Source organism: Typopeltis vanoorti, chromosome 22 (assembly GCF_054136105.1).
Source record: "Typopeltis vanoorti isolate ZY-2024b chromosome 22, IOZ_Tvanoo_1.0, whole genome shotgun sequence".
Lineage (NCBI taxonomy): Eukaryota > Metazoa > Arthropoda > Arachnida > Uropygi > Thelyphonidae > Typopeltis > Typopeltis vanoorti.
In genome coordinates this window covers 40,769,540-40,785,267 of record NC_143570.1, presented here as the reverse complement: position 1 = coordinate 40,785,267, position 15,728 = coordinate 40,769,540, and the positions used below count along the sequence as shown (strand labels likewise).

At 37.1% G+C, this 15,728-nt stretch overlaps 1 protein-coding gene across 1 annotated transcript in view; it reads left to right on the top strand.

The window, feature by feature from the left end:
- Positions 1-15,728, top strand: part of LOC150094345 (proto-oncogene tyrosine-protein kinase ROS-like) — a 719,271-nt gene that overhangs the window by 319,136 nt on the left and 384,407 nt on the right. The window contains exon 18 of the mRNA XM_090412445.1: positions 13,629-13,818. Coding sequence (XP_090268571.1) covers positions 13,629-13,818 — 190 coding nt within the window. The remainder of the gene's footprint in view (positions 1-13,628; positions 13,819-15,728) is intronic.

Below are 15,728 nucleotides of genomic sequence, written 5' to 3'. Positions count from 1 at the left end.
CACCTCTATCTCACACCATACTGCCTCAAAACCACTGGTACCATTTCCCTCTTACATCTCTACTTTGTATGGACATAACGCTTTCTCTATCATCAATAGCACTCCCCCTCCCTTTTTACCCTTTCGATCCTCATAAAACACATCATATCCTTCTATCTCTAATCCTGTCAGGATATTGCTCTCATCGAACCATGTCGCACTTATTCCAACAATTTTTGGGTGAACAGACGCAATTAATGCAACCATTTTATTTACCTTATTTCTTACACTTCTAGCATTTGCATACAAACACAGCAGCTTATTCCTTGATCTGGAGCTAGTTCCACTGATACCACCCATTTGATGTGATTTCTCCATGCTCAACTCACGCCATTTCCCTTTTTTCTTATTCATCTTAGAACCCTCTTCAAATCCAACTGTTTTCTCTTGATCCCAGATCATCCCCTTTCTTTCCTGTCTACACATGCATTCGCATCCTCTTGGAGCATCCACGTTTCTCGTGCTATGTTCTCCTGTCCATCTTGCGCATCCATTCTTTCATTCTCTATACTCATGCCACTCACTTCTTCATTCATAACCACCTCTTCAATCTCTCCTGTCTTACTTTCCTGCTCTTCCACATCGCTTCCCACTTGATCAGATTCATTCTCTGCACTCACTTCTCTACCTTCCAGCAGCAATCTCTCCAAGTGACTCTCACCATAACCACTCAAATGCAGTCCATCGCTTTTATACAGTTCATTCACTTTGTCAGTTATATACAGTTCATTCACTTTGTCAGTTATATACCCTTTCTTATATACCTTCACTTCATCCTTCAAACTCATTCCACACATTAACAAATTGCACTCCTTTCTCCTCACACATTTCTGCTAACACATCATTCATAATCAATTTAATAAATTTAGTTTAATCCTTTATCCAAGTGTAAGCAAACAAAGTTTGTACCTGAAGTATCTTCAGGACTGAGGCAACTTGTGGTAAAGGTGGACCAAGCTCTTATCACTACTTGTCTTAGTATCTCCCATAATGCAAAGCACATCTCCTTGCAGACATGTATAATGCTATACATCTATGCATTAGTGCATAGGTGAGGCAACATGCTTACTACCTTGCCTATCACACTATTCTCTTTTATCCATCTAAGCAACCTCCTGATATCCAATCTGACCTATTTTTTGTTCGCAGTCAAGTCATTTGTACCTATTACAACTACCAACTCTTTCGCTTGCTTACTTCTCCTATCTAATGCCTCAATCACTCTACTCATTCTACCTCCAGTAAAAACATACTTTGTGCATCCTCTCATCCATCACACCTTTCGTTACCTCTTTTATACCAACATTATTTGTTTTTATTATTTTCACTCTTCCATACATATTTTTATATAATACAATTCCATACAATTTTCTTAACTTCATTCCGCATCCATTTCATGTCTTGCCTCATCTTAACTAACTCAACTTTAGAGTCTTGTGTCACATTTTCATTGTCATTCATTATTTTGAATTTTCAAACTGTCGAACCTTGCTTTCAAACTTTCACTCTCATTTATTCTTTCAAATTTTTGAGCTTTTGAACCTTGCATCACACTTTTGCTCTCATTCCTTTCAAATCTTCAAGCCTTCAAACCTCGCGTCACACTTTCACTTTGATTAATTCCCTCGATTTTTGTTGCCTTCTGCCACATTTGCATCACTTTCGTCTTTCTGGGATGGATTAGGGAATTAGGGAAGGAAAGATGGGATGCAGCATATACAATTGGTGGGGATATTTTAGAGGAAGAGGAGGATCCAGGGGTGATGGTGAATAAGGATCTAAATTTTCAGGACACATTACTTAAAATTGTGAGGTTAGCATAGCTAGCTGATTAAGCTAGCTGCCATAATCAGCTAGCTATGCTAACTATAATATCCTTATATTGTTATTAGGATGTTATTGTTATAATGATATTATAGGGATATTATATCCTTATATCCTTATAATGGAACTATAATATCCTTATATCCTTATAATGGAACTATAATATCTTTATATCCTTATAATGGAACTATAATATCCTTACAACTACACATCGATGTTATTGATGTGTAGTTGTAAGGATATTATAGTTCCATTGCAGAAAGCTCTGGATATGGATTACTGTGCATAAATTTGCTCACCTGGTTTTCAAAAGGATGAAGAGATATTGGAAAGTGTTCAAAGATTATTGACTAAGATGGTTTCTGGTCTCTGGAATGCTGAACATGAAGACAGATTGAGCAGTTGCAATTTGTTTGCAGTGTCTAATAGATATGCAGAGGAGGAGGGTATAGCTGTTGTGTTTATTACTAGATTGATGTAGATGAGGATTTTCATAGAATGAGAGATGCATGGATTGAACAAGAGACAATCCCTGGAAAATGTGAGGAGTACACTTTTTGCATGAAAGTGGCAGATGATTGGAATGCAATTCCTGCAGTATGATGAGTGTGGAGACCACATGCATTTAAGACACAACAGTATGATGAACTGTGTGTATGTGTGAAGAGAGAGAGAGAGAAAAAATTGTCCCTCAGGAAATCTAGTTAGCTTATTACTGTATGTTGCTTTTTTCTGTCTCATCTATATTTTCATTATTGAAATATCCATTAATGACCATATTCCTCTCACCCACATTCTTATGTAAATTTCCATAAATATTTACAGCTCATCACCCTCTTTAGCAACATTCCACTAAATGTGTTGTTCTTGTTGTCTTCCTTGTACCATACAGTCTGAAAGACATTTGGTATCATTTCTCTACTATTTCTCTGATGCTGAGCATCTCATCTGCTGTCAGAATAAATCAGAATAATACTCAGCCACTCCATTTCCCTCATTTTCTCAAAATCTGGTTTACCTTTCAATTGGGCCATTCCAAGTCAACAATCAGTGATATCATACTGAGATGGGAGTGCAGAGAATTAATTGCAAGTGCTACTTGCAGTGGACCATCTTTAAACTATATTTCACTAATAGTAATAATCTTCTGACAGTATCTCTGTACTTCTGGTATTTCTATACAAGAAGTAGTGCATTGCCAGCAATTCCAGCTCTGTGATATACCATACATTTTCTCATCACTCAAAGCACAATCTCTCTCATGAGACTATCCTTGTTGCCTTCCATCTTGCAACTCTAGTTTCCTGCTAACACTCTCACATCACCAAGGCACAAGAGAACTTCTCTAAAATGGTTACATCTATCCCTGTGCAGGTGCATCTAAGATGTGGCTTTTCTGTCATCAAATGCTCCATAAATAAAATAAACTTATTCCAAACTTCTTTTCTTCCTGTACATTCTGATAATATCATCCACCAAAGCCTTGATTAATTAATGATGCCTACTTTATGTGGAGCAATAGTAGATAGCAGTCTCTTCAAAATAAAATTGGTTAAATAGTCAACATCCAAAATTTATACAAGAAATAGTAAGTGATAGTTTGTTTTCCTTTCTTGATGAGATTCACATAAATGGAAAATTTCCATATGTGATATCGCTTCCCCCACACATATGCATTATCATCATCATCATTAATTTCCTGATATGTACCTCTAAGGGACATTCAGATTACTACGACAGCACTGCATGATTAAGTTTACATTATTATTAATCTCCTATCAACAATTTTTCTCCAAATCAATCTGTTACTTGTGAGCACTCCATTATTGTCATATCTAACATTTCATGCTTCTAAGGCACTTACCAAATCAATCCACCTAGACTTTGGGTTTCTTTCTTTGGGTCTCTTTTCTGCCATCTTGGCATCAAACACCTGTTTTACTAATCTTTCCTCACCCATTCTATTTAAGTGGCCATACCACTTTAGATTAGCTCTGCTAACACATTCTTGAATTCTAATAATGTGAAGTTCCTTTCTAATATCTTCATTTTTAATATGATTCTGAAATTGATTCCATCTGTTTACTCCCTTAATTTTTCTCAGAACCATCATATCTGTGTGTCTAGTCTTTCATCAAGTGCTTTATTTCTAGTCCAACTCTCAGATCCATAACTTAAAACTGGTTTGAACACCATCTTGTATACTGCTAGTTTGATCATTCATGACTTATTTTTCACGGTCTTAACAACATCACACACACTTTTATCACAAAGATGTTTTATTAACGCTTATATTTCGCTGATTTTCAACTCAGCATCATCAGAGCACAACACACTTGTATACGCAACAGTGAGTGAGTGAAACAATATAATTGCAAAAGACAAAAGATCTAAAGTCCTATTTTTGGCACCCTCTAATGAAAAAAAAAAAAAAAGCAGCTTTCCAGGAGTTTTTCTTAGGATAACCTTCTCCCAAATTTTTGGCAAATTAATGCAACCATATTTGTTAAGGTTTGGAGAATTCTTCAAAGCCATTGCTGACTCAAAAAATAATCTTTCAGATCTATAACTACTCCTAAATAGCACATCTGTTTTCCTCCATCTAATCCTGTGTGAAGGAGTTTCCAAAGCGTGGTCTGCCAGTCCCGACTTGCCATAGTAATAGTAGTGAATGTATCTTTCATGTTCTTCCAGATGGATGTTCACTGAGTTTCCTGTTTGCCCATAATAGGCCAAGTCACCATCACAAGGAACTTCATACACTCCTGGGTGTGCTAAAGGGTGAAGTTTATCTTTAGGTGAGCGTATCAGAGTTGCCAGCTTGACATGAGGTTTGAAAGTGGTGTGAAGGCCATGTTTCAACAATACTTTGGCTATCTTTTCCGATGTACCTCTGATATAGGGAATAGAAATGGTCATGTTGTATTCTTGTGTATTAGGGGAGGGCAGAGTAATGGGCCTATGTAGAATTTTATCTATTTTGTAGGGATTGTAGCCATTGGCTAAGAACATATGGCGCAGGTATTGGAGTTCAGTGGTCAGAGCTGTATCGTTAGAACAAATGGCTCTGGCTCTGTGTGTAAGTGTTTTTAAAATGCCATACTGTTGAACTGGATGATGATGTGATTGTTTATGTAGGTATCTTCCTGTGTGTGTGCGTGTGTAGGCTTTCTGTAAATATAAAAAGATAGTGATCCATCTGAAAGGCGGGTGACTAATGTGTCAAGAAATGGTAAACAGTATTTGATTCTTTTTCTACTGTGAAGTGAATTTTGGAGTGTCGACTGTTTAGGTAGGTGACAAAAGCATTCAAAGTGTCTTGTCCATGGGGCCAGATGGTAAACACATCATCTACATAGCGTAACTACACTTGTGGCTTGTATGTAACTGTGGTAAGTACTTTGTTTTCAAAGTGTTCCATGTAAAAATTTTAACGGGGGAGAGAGGGGGGGAGGGACCCATAGCAGTACCATTAATCTGTTTGTAGAATTTTTCTCCCCATGTAAAGTAACCTGCATTCATGGTAAATTGAAATAATTCAAAAATATCAGCGGGAAATTTGGATTTGATTAAATCAAGAGTGTCTATAAGTGGTACATTGGTAAATAAGGAGGCGACATCGAATCTAACCATTATCTCTGAATCTTTTAGGATTAGATTTTTAACTAGTGTTTTGAAATGGACTGAATTTTTTACAAAAGTAGAGGAGTTACCAGTAGGGGGCGGGGGGGCAAGCGATTTGGCTTAATGCCGGGCCAGTTTATATGTGGGACTATCTGTGCTATTGACTATGGGGCATAGGGGGATATTAGTTTTGTGGATTTTTGGTAATCCATAAATACGGGGTGTTTTAACATGAATTGGTTTTATTTTTCTGATGATTTCTTTGAGCCATGATGTCACTTTTTTTCAGCAATTTTCGGACTTTTTTCTTTTGAGACATCGTAGGGTCTCGATGTATAATTTGATATGTGGAACTGTCACATATGAGATCTTGCCCCATGGACAAGACACTTTGGATGCTTTTGTCACCTACCTAAACAGCCAACACACCAAAATTCACTTCACAGTAGAAAAAGAATCAAATACTGTTTACCATTTCTTGACACATTAGTCACCCGCCTTTCAGATGGATCACTATCTTTTTATATTTATAGAAAGCCTACACACGCACACACACACAGGAAGATACCTACATAAACAATCACATCATCATCCAGTTCAACAGTATGGCATTTTAAAAACACTTACACACAGAGCCAGAGCCATTTGTTCTAACGATACAGCTCTGACCACTGAACTCCAATACCTGCGCCATGTGTTCTTAGCCAATGGCTACAATCCCTACAAAATAGATAAAATTCTACATAGGCCCATTACTCTGACCTCCCCTAATACACAAGAATACAACATGACCATTTCTATTCCCTATATCAGAGGTACATCGGAAAAGATAGCCAAAGTATTGTTGAAACATGGCCTTCACACCACTTTCAAACCTCATGTCAAGCTGGCAACTCTGATACGCTCACCTAAAGATAAACTTCACCCTTTAGCACACCCAGGAGTCTATGAAGTTCCTTGTGATGGTGACTTGGCCTATTATGGGCAAACAGGAAACTCAGTGAACATCCATCTGGAAGAACATGAAAGATACATTCACTACTATTACTATGGCAAGTCGGGACTGGCAGACCATGCTTTGGAAACTCCTTCACACAGGATTAGATGGAGGAAAACGGATGTGCTATTTAGGAGTTGTTATAGATCTGAAAGATTATTTTTTGAGTCAGCAATGGCTTTGAAGAATTCTCCAAACCTTAACAAATATGGTTGCATTAATTTGCCAAAAATTTGGGAGAAGGTTATCCTAAGAAAAACTCCTGGAAAGCTGCTTTTTTTTTTTTTTTTCGTTAGAGGGTGCCAAAAATAGGACTTTAGATCTTTTGTCTTTTGCAATTATATTGTTTCACTCACTCACTGTCGCATATACAAGTACATTGTGCTCTTATGATGCCAAGTTGAAAATCAGTGAAATATAAGTGTTAATAAAACATCTTTGTGATAAAAGTGTGTGTCTGTTGTTAATGCCATGAAAAATAAGTCATGAATAACCATCAACACCTAAGCTTATCTGTTAGATTGTTAGTTTGGTGTTTGGGCTAATTTCTCTCCTATTCCATATAAATTTATTCAGCTGGCTACTCACCACATGAGCATTTCTAATTCTGTTGTATATTTCCGGATTTAACCTGCCATCTTCACTAAAAACTGTGCCTAAATAACTGAAATATTTTACTTGTTCTATAGGATCTCTATTCAGAATTCAGCTCAAGGTTTCTATGCTTCTGCCTATTTTCTTATTTTGATCTTTTTATTGCTGATTTTCATGCCGAATTTGTTATAGCTGTTATTCAATTTAGTTAGCAAATCCTGGAGACTTGCACTAAATGCATTTAGGAGTACAATATCATCTGCATGAAGCAAAAGCTAAGTTTGACATCTCCAATTCTAATATCAGGCTTGATACCACTTTCTTTCATAATATGATCTATATAAATGATCACTAAGAGTTGCAATAATGGGCATCCTTGTCTTTCTCCTGATTTTATGTTAAACCATCTTCCTGTATTTCCTTCAATTCTAACTGCTGACTGACAGCTTAAATACAGATTATGTATTTCTCTGTATAATGTTTCATTCACCCCATATAATTGTAGTGCTTTGAAAAGCTTTCTCTGGGCACCTTATCATATGCCTTTTCATGTCTACAAAACTTAAGTATAGATCCTTTTCATATTCCCACAATTTTTCAACTATTTGTCTTAAAGTGAAAATCTGATCTTGACACTCGATTTGGCTTGAATCCAGCTTATTCCTCTCCACGTTTCTCTTCCATAATCTTTCTCTTTTCAATCTTACCTGGATTACTTAGTAGAGAAATTCCTCTGTAATTCCCACATTCAGTTTTATTCCCTTTTTTTTTTATAAACAGATACCACGAGAGCTGTAATCCAATCATTGGGAATTCAACCTTTTGACCAGGCCCTCTGAATTATGTTGTGTAGCTACTGCAAAACTTTTATACCTCCATAGTTGGCATTTCTGTTCGAATATCATCTACTCCAGCTGCCTTTCCACATTTCAAGTTTTTGACAGCTTTTTCTACCTCAAGTATTGATATGTAGTCCTCTTTGCATTCCTCTTGAAAATTTTCTAGTATGGTTTTCTGCTTGGTTTCTTTAACAGTTTTTCAAAGTAATTACTCCACATATGCATTTGTGCCATCTCTTACCACTGATTAAGAATGATTTCTACATTATTATCTTGTGCACCGTGCCTTATTAATAACGAGAATGGATTATCCAAAGAACTATAGTTCTCAGCAACAGCTTTCCATCAAAATGGAAATGACAAACAGTACTCATTACAGTACTTTTTTATGATGAAATTAACATACCATGAATTACTTAATGAAGAATTATGAGCTACATCTTTCTATCCTATATTGGCTTCAATACTACAAAATAGTGGCTAAAATTCTTAGATAATGAAATTCTGATTTTATATTCTTTTATTGAGCTTCATTTAACCAAACCCAAACATAGAATTACCCTAGTATTATACTAGGTTCTTTTTGATGGGGAATCAATGTAAATAATCAGAGGGGAATAATAATGAAAAGGGAACTGACGGAGTTTGAAATAGGCATTGTGATAGGATGCCATGTTGCAAATGCATCTGTTTGGCAAATTGGGCCAACACCAAGTCAACATTCAGTGATATCAAACTGAGATGGTCCTCATTACATGCATACAGGAAGAATGGTCCAAAATTCCCATTGATTGATATTGTATGTCCCATAGGATTGCTGCAGTCATTATAATGTACCCGAGCCTGCACTAAGGACAAAAAATGGGAATGGGTCATTTAAAATAACGCATCAATATAGGGGTGGGACTAAGGAATCACTGCATTTCATGTATGCTAATGCCAGGAGTATTAGGAACGAGAAGGAAGAATTTTTGGCCTTGATTGGCTCTTCCTGGCCACAGGTTATTGGCATTAGTGAAACATGGCTGACGGAAGATGATATAGCTAGTGGGATAGAATGTGTAGGTTATAGTGTTTTTAGGAGGGACAGAGAGAATAAAATAGGGGAGGGGTATTATTGATGATAGCTGATGAACTGCAGCCAAGGAGAATTGAAGTTGTATTGCAGGATAGTGAAAGGAGCTCATTTGAGGCTATTTGGTGTGAGATTGAGACTGGCAGAATAAAATATACAGTTGGGTGCTGCTATAGACCAGGTGATGGAATAGATGGTGGAGATAGTATGCATAGGGAAATTGATGAAATGAGTGGAAGGAGGGTAATTATTATGGGGGATTTCAACTATGGTAACATTGATTGGAAGGAGGAGAGGACACATGTGAGGAAGGAAAAGGATTTTATTCAATTATTAAGGGATAACTATCTGAGACAGCATGTAATTGAAAATACTAGGGGTGTGAGAGTGCTTGACCTGGTAATAGCATCTGAGAATTTGACTGTAATGAATATGACCATGTTGCCACCTATTGGTGAGAGTGATCATAAGGTCTTGACCTGGGAGGTGGCTAAAGGTGTGGAATTTTCGATTAAGACAGGATATATGTGGAATTACCGTGCTGGCAAGTATGACAAGTTTAGGAGATTGCTTGGATCAGTGCCATGGCATGTACAACTGCAAGGGCTGGATGTCGATAGAGCATGGGAAGTGGTCAAGGAGCATTTACAGGAGGTTATGGCTGATTGTATACCTTGGGTCCGAATAGTAAAACAAGTAGGGGTTAAATGGATGAATAACAACATTAAGCTTGAGCTGCAAAAAAAAGAAACAACTGTGGAGGGAATTTAAAGAAAGGGGTGACCTGCAGGCACACGAACGGTATAAAGTGCAGGCCAGAAAGATAACGAGTGTGGTAAAAAAAGCAAAAGCGGATTATGAAAGGAAACTAGCTTTGCAAGCAAAAGAGAATCCCAAACAGTTCTTTCAATATGCTGCAAGCAAGAAAAAAACTGTACACGGCAAAATGATTTTAAGGAATGACGATGGTAAGGAGGTCACTGAATCAGTCGATATAGTGGAGTTACTGAGCGCACACTTTGCAAAAGTATATCATCCAGGTGGTGACATTGAAAAAATGAAGGAACAATTAGTTTATGTGGGAATAGTGATGAATGAAGTGGAGGTGACTAGTCTATTACAGAACCTTAATGTGAACACATCTGTGGGATTGGATGGTATACCAGCACGGGTCTTGCGTGAAGCGGCTAAAGAATTATCAGTGCCCTTGACCATGTTGTTTAATCTGAGTCTCAGGTCTGGTTTAGTCCCGAAAGTGTGGAAAGAGGGGAAAATAGTTTCACTGCATAAAGGAGGAACCAAGACTACGGTTGCAAATTACCAACCGATCAGCATATCAGGAGTTGTTGTCAAGGTCTTGGAGAAAGTAGTCAAACGGAAAAATACAGGAATGGATTGATGAAAATGAGATACTGTACAAGGTACAGCATGGCTTTGTGAAGGGTAGATCATGCTTCAGTAACTTGCTCAAGGTTTTATAACAAGGTGACAGCTGAACTGGATAAGGGAAATGGGTTTACAGTGATAATGCTGGACCTGGCAACGGCGTTTGACAGGATACCACATGGAATACTAATCCGTAAACTACAACATATGGGAATGGATATAGGGTTGGTGAGATGGATAGGTGGTTGGTTGATGGAGAGATATCAAAAAGAGTAGTTTATTCATGAGTAGAGTCCAAAAGACGACCTGTGACTAGTGGTGTGCCGCAGGGTTCTGTTCTTGGACCACTGCTGTTTAATCTGTTCATTAACGATATAGGGAAGGATCTAAGTGGAACAATTCATTTGTTCGCTGATGATGCAAAGTTGGGTAGGGCAATAGTGAATGCAGAAGATGTCAAAGTCTTGCAGGATGACTTAGATAGATTGCAGTTCTGGGCTAAGGAGAATGGATGTCAATTTAATGTGACAAAATGTAAGGTTATGCATTTTGGGGTGAAAAGATTAGCAGCAGTATACCACATTGGTGGAACTGTACTCCAAGAGATTGATGAGGCTAGGGACTTGGGAGTGTTGGTGGATAGGGAGATGAAGTTTAGGGGGCACATTGCAAAAGTAGCTAAATCAGCTCATCAACTCACTTGGTTGTTGAAAAATACCTTGATGAGCAGAGACAAGCAAGTTATTGTACCTCTGTACTGAGCCTTGATAAGACCTCATCTCGACTACTGTGCCCAGATTTGGTCACCTCGGTTCCTTCTTGATGGAGAGGAGGTGGAGAGGATCCAGAGGCGAGTGACTAAGATGATAACAGGTCTATGGAATGAACCATATGAGAACAGGTTGAAGATTTGTGGGTTGCAGAAACTAGTTGATAGGCAGAGGAGGGGAGATATGATTGAGACATTCAAATTGCTAAAGGGATTCTATAGGATTAATTCAGAGGATATTTTTGAGATCAGGACTGGTGGTGGGAGAACTAGGGGACACCTATGGAAGCTGGGCAAGAGTGTGGTTAGCAGGGGTGTTAGAGCTGGGTTCTTTACTTTTAGAGTGGTAAATGAGTGGAATAAGCTGCCAGAGTCTGTTGTGGGTGCTATGACGGTTAACGAGTTCAAGGCAAGGTATGATAGATACTGTGAGAATGTAATCGCATAGTTGTGTGGACATGATGTTTAGGTCCTCCCTCGATGAGTCTAAGGACTCCTGGAGTCGCCCGAAATAATAATAATAATAATAATTACATTGAAAGGAAGTTCTACATCTTATTAAGGTGGGAACCATGGTTGTTTTTCCTCACACAAATGATGACCAAGCAATAAACCATTAGATATAATCTGGAACACTTCAGAGGAAGTGTTAGAAGAAGGTGACAGAGGAAGAACATGTAACTGCTATGTAAGTCATAATCCTGGTTGAACTTCAACCTAAGTTTCAAGTGCTCAGATTACTAGTTTTTAAGCAAGCAAATGCATTACCACTGAGTGTGTAATAATACTAGCATGCAGGGAGTCAATGTAAATAATCAGAGACCCTCTGATTATTTACATTGACTCGCCATGAAAAGAACCTGCTCCTCACCACCCCCAATTCGTCCAATTTCTTTATACAGTTTCCAGAAATGACTTGTTTTCTATCTCTTTCTCCCTCTATTCTGTGAAAAATCTTTTCTATATTAACAAAATAACATTATAAATTAAACATACAAAGAAATTATATACTTGGTTTAATCATTTATCCAAGTGTAAGCAAACAAGTTTGTGCCTGAACTATTTTCAGGACTGGGGCAACTCATATAAAGAAGCTACCCTCTTGAAGCAAGAAGCTATACCTTTTGCTCGATCACTATTATTTGATTTTTCTTTCATTCTATTTATGCTCAAGCTTCTCATAATATCAGAGTTACGAGGATGAAATATCCTGATGAATTGTTCATTGAATATTTCAACTATATCTTTCATAGTAGTTAACATTCTACAATTTTCATCTGTTAATGTCGTCTTATTATCATAATCTTTCTCGATATTGTATCGTTTCTACATGCCACATATCAAAACAGTCTCTGGGATTATTCTTTCCCTGATTGTGTAATTTCTTCTCATATTACAATTTGCTCTCCTTACTATTTGAAGTCACATTCATGGCCTGCTCTTTGTACACTTCATGCAAATAATTATTATCAATATTTAACTTCTTCCAGTGTGCATGTTTAATCTCTTCGGTCATCTATTTTACACCTACCATATTAAGACTTTTGACCTTTGGAATACAAATAATGTAAAGTACTTATGTAATTTTAATTGTAATTTACTTTTCAAACTACCCTCATCTTTAGCACTCTTATAATGAATGAAATTAGTTGTTTTGTATAGTTTACTTTAATGGACCTCTGGTATAGCAGCATTTAAGTTATTGTTATATTGTTGATACTAATGCATTAAATTTAAGTTCTATTTTTGTATATCTGTTCAGTAATCGGAATATAAGATGCTAAACCACTTTACTGCTCTAGTGAATATTCATTTGTATGAAAGTTAAGCTCTTGATAAACAAAACAAAATACAAAAAATTCAAAATGTGTTTAATTCAGAGGTGTAAAAAAATCCATATTGAATTATATGGTATATGACCTTTTAATATTTTACCTCCCAATTATACAATCTAGCCAATTCTGACCTGAAATTTGAAAATCAATCATTTCTGGGTCTGTTATTTATAGTTTTATTTTACGTATTATCTGAAAAATTCCTAACTGATGTTATAAAATTCTGAAAAACATTCATTCTGATGTCTGTTATCTGGAGTTTAATTTATTTTTTCAGCATCATCCCCTTCCCCATTCTAACATATAATTATTAACAAGGGAAAGGGAAAAAATCAAATGACACGTAACTTACTGAAATTTTTTGCCTAATATTTAGATTATTTTTTTATAACTAGCCTTGCATTAAAAAGCTAAGAACAGTTTACCATTTCAAAGCAAATAGCATAAACTTGTGTTCAGTCTAAAGTGTGTGGTAACAACTAACACATTTATTTACACATTTAAAGAGTTCTGAAAAGTTGAGTATCAATAACCTCCCCTAACATATAACCCCTTCAGCTAGAATTTCTGTTAATTATATGAACTTTGTTAGAAAGATTTTGATTAATTTGTTGGAAGGGATTAAATAATATGAAACTTGTTACAGATATTCCGAGCAAATTTAGATGGTAGTGAGCCAGAGCATCTACCAATAGTTACTATGGCGAAGCAACTATCAGTTGATTCTCCAAATGGTCACCTTTACTGGGCAACACAACATAGTGTTGAATGCTCATATCTGGATGGAACAGAACCAAATGTGTACTTTCAGACAGGCTTATTTTCTGGAAAACATGGTTTGTATAGTAGTTCTTTAATTTTTAATTTACATGACTTGGTAATAATAATAATTTATATCTTAAATATGATTTAATTGAGAAACTTTATTGTACACAGTTATTGATATATGGCATGTCTGGTATGATTGTTACCATTATTTTGCAGAAATTATACTACTTCCATACCCTTTATTTTCTCCCAACCTCAGTATACTTTGGCAAGCCTTTGGCTATGATTAGAGATACCAATTTTCTAGTTAGAATTTCCACTAAATCTGTTTCAGTTTCTGTAGTGAAGTTCAACATGTTGAACTTCTCAGCTAATGTTCTAACTCTTCCAAAGGTACTGAGTTGGATTCATATTGGGACTCTGTTCTGGCCACTAATCTTTGCATTCCTATTTTCGGTATGACGTGTGCCATATCATACATCCCTTGCAATATGATAGGTGTAGGGTGAATGGTAGCAGAGGTGGCCTCTTGTGGGAATGGGTGCTTGGGAGAAAGGGGGATGACATCAGGTAACACTGAGCCAGTGGAGTCTAGAGGTATAGAAACAGTGGCATTTTTATGCTTTATACTAATGCCAGGAGTATCAGGAATAAAGGGGAGGTAGGATATGGTGTGAGATAGAGGTGGGCAAGACAGGATACTTAGTGGGGTGTTGCTACAAACCAAGGAGCACAGAGGGTAGGGACCAGGAGATGTTTAGACAGTTGAGCTTGGCAAGTGCAAGAAGAATGATTGTTATAGGATATTTTAACTACAGCAGTATAAATTGGGAAGAGGAAAATGCATGTAGCAATAAGGGAATGGAATTTATAGAATTCTTGAGGGACAGATGTCTTAGCCAACATGTAATAGAGGGAACAAGAGGTTCAAGAATTTTGTATTTGGTTATAGCATCAGAAGAGTTGATAATAACTGAGATGACATCTCTCCCACCAGTTGGAGAGAGTGACCATGTGGTTTTGACTTGGAAGATGAATAGACATGCAGGAGTATCAAAGAGATGGGAACGTATGTGGAATTATAAGACAGGTGACTATTATAAAATAGGCTTAGATATCAACTTGGGGAAGTTTCATGGAGGAAGGAATTTGAAGTCCGGGATATCATTAGTGTGTGGGAAATTGTGAAGGAATATTTGTTAGCAGCAATAGTAAGCTGCATTCCACGAGTGAAGAAGAGGACACAATTTGGTGTAAAGTGGATGACAAACAATATTAAACAGGAACTACATGTGAAAAAGACGCTATGAAAGAGATATAAGGAGACTGGTGAAAAGCAGATGCATGAAGAATATAAGACACAGGCCAGGAGAGTGACTAGTATGGTAAGGAAGACAAAACCGGAATATGAGAAGAGATTGGTCCTAAGATCCAAAGAAAATCCTAAGGAATTTTTTAGCTATGTGGCTAGCAGGAGGAGAAATGATTGTGGAAGAATGACATTGTGGGATAAAAATGGGAATAGAGTGACTGATGCAGTGGAATTGTTCAATGAACACTTTATTGAAATATTTCATCCTGGAGGAGTAAATTTTAATACTAGAGGGATAGGGTAGGTTCGAGGATCAGAGGTGCAGGAGGAGAGTGTGTTCCACATACTGAGTACTCTGGATGTCAGTAAAGCTGTGGGACCTGCATGGTTTTTCACCACGAGTTTTGAGAGAATGTGCTAAAGGACTAACAGCTCCTTTGACCTGGCTTTTCAATGAAACTCTGGCTGTGGGAAAGATACCCAGGTAATGGAAGGAAGGTAAGATAGTGCCATTGCATAAGAGCAGTAGCAGACTAGAAGTGTCTAATTATAGGCCAGTTTGTGTGTTATCAGTAGTTATTAAGATCTTGGAGAAATTAGTGAGGGACCTTATACAGCATTGGACAGATGAGGGTAATGTTATCTGTGAGAGTCAACATAGATTTG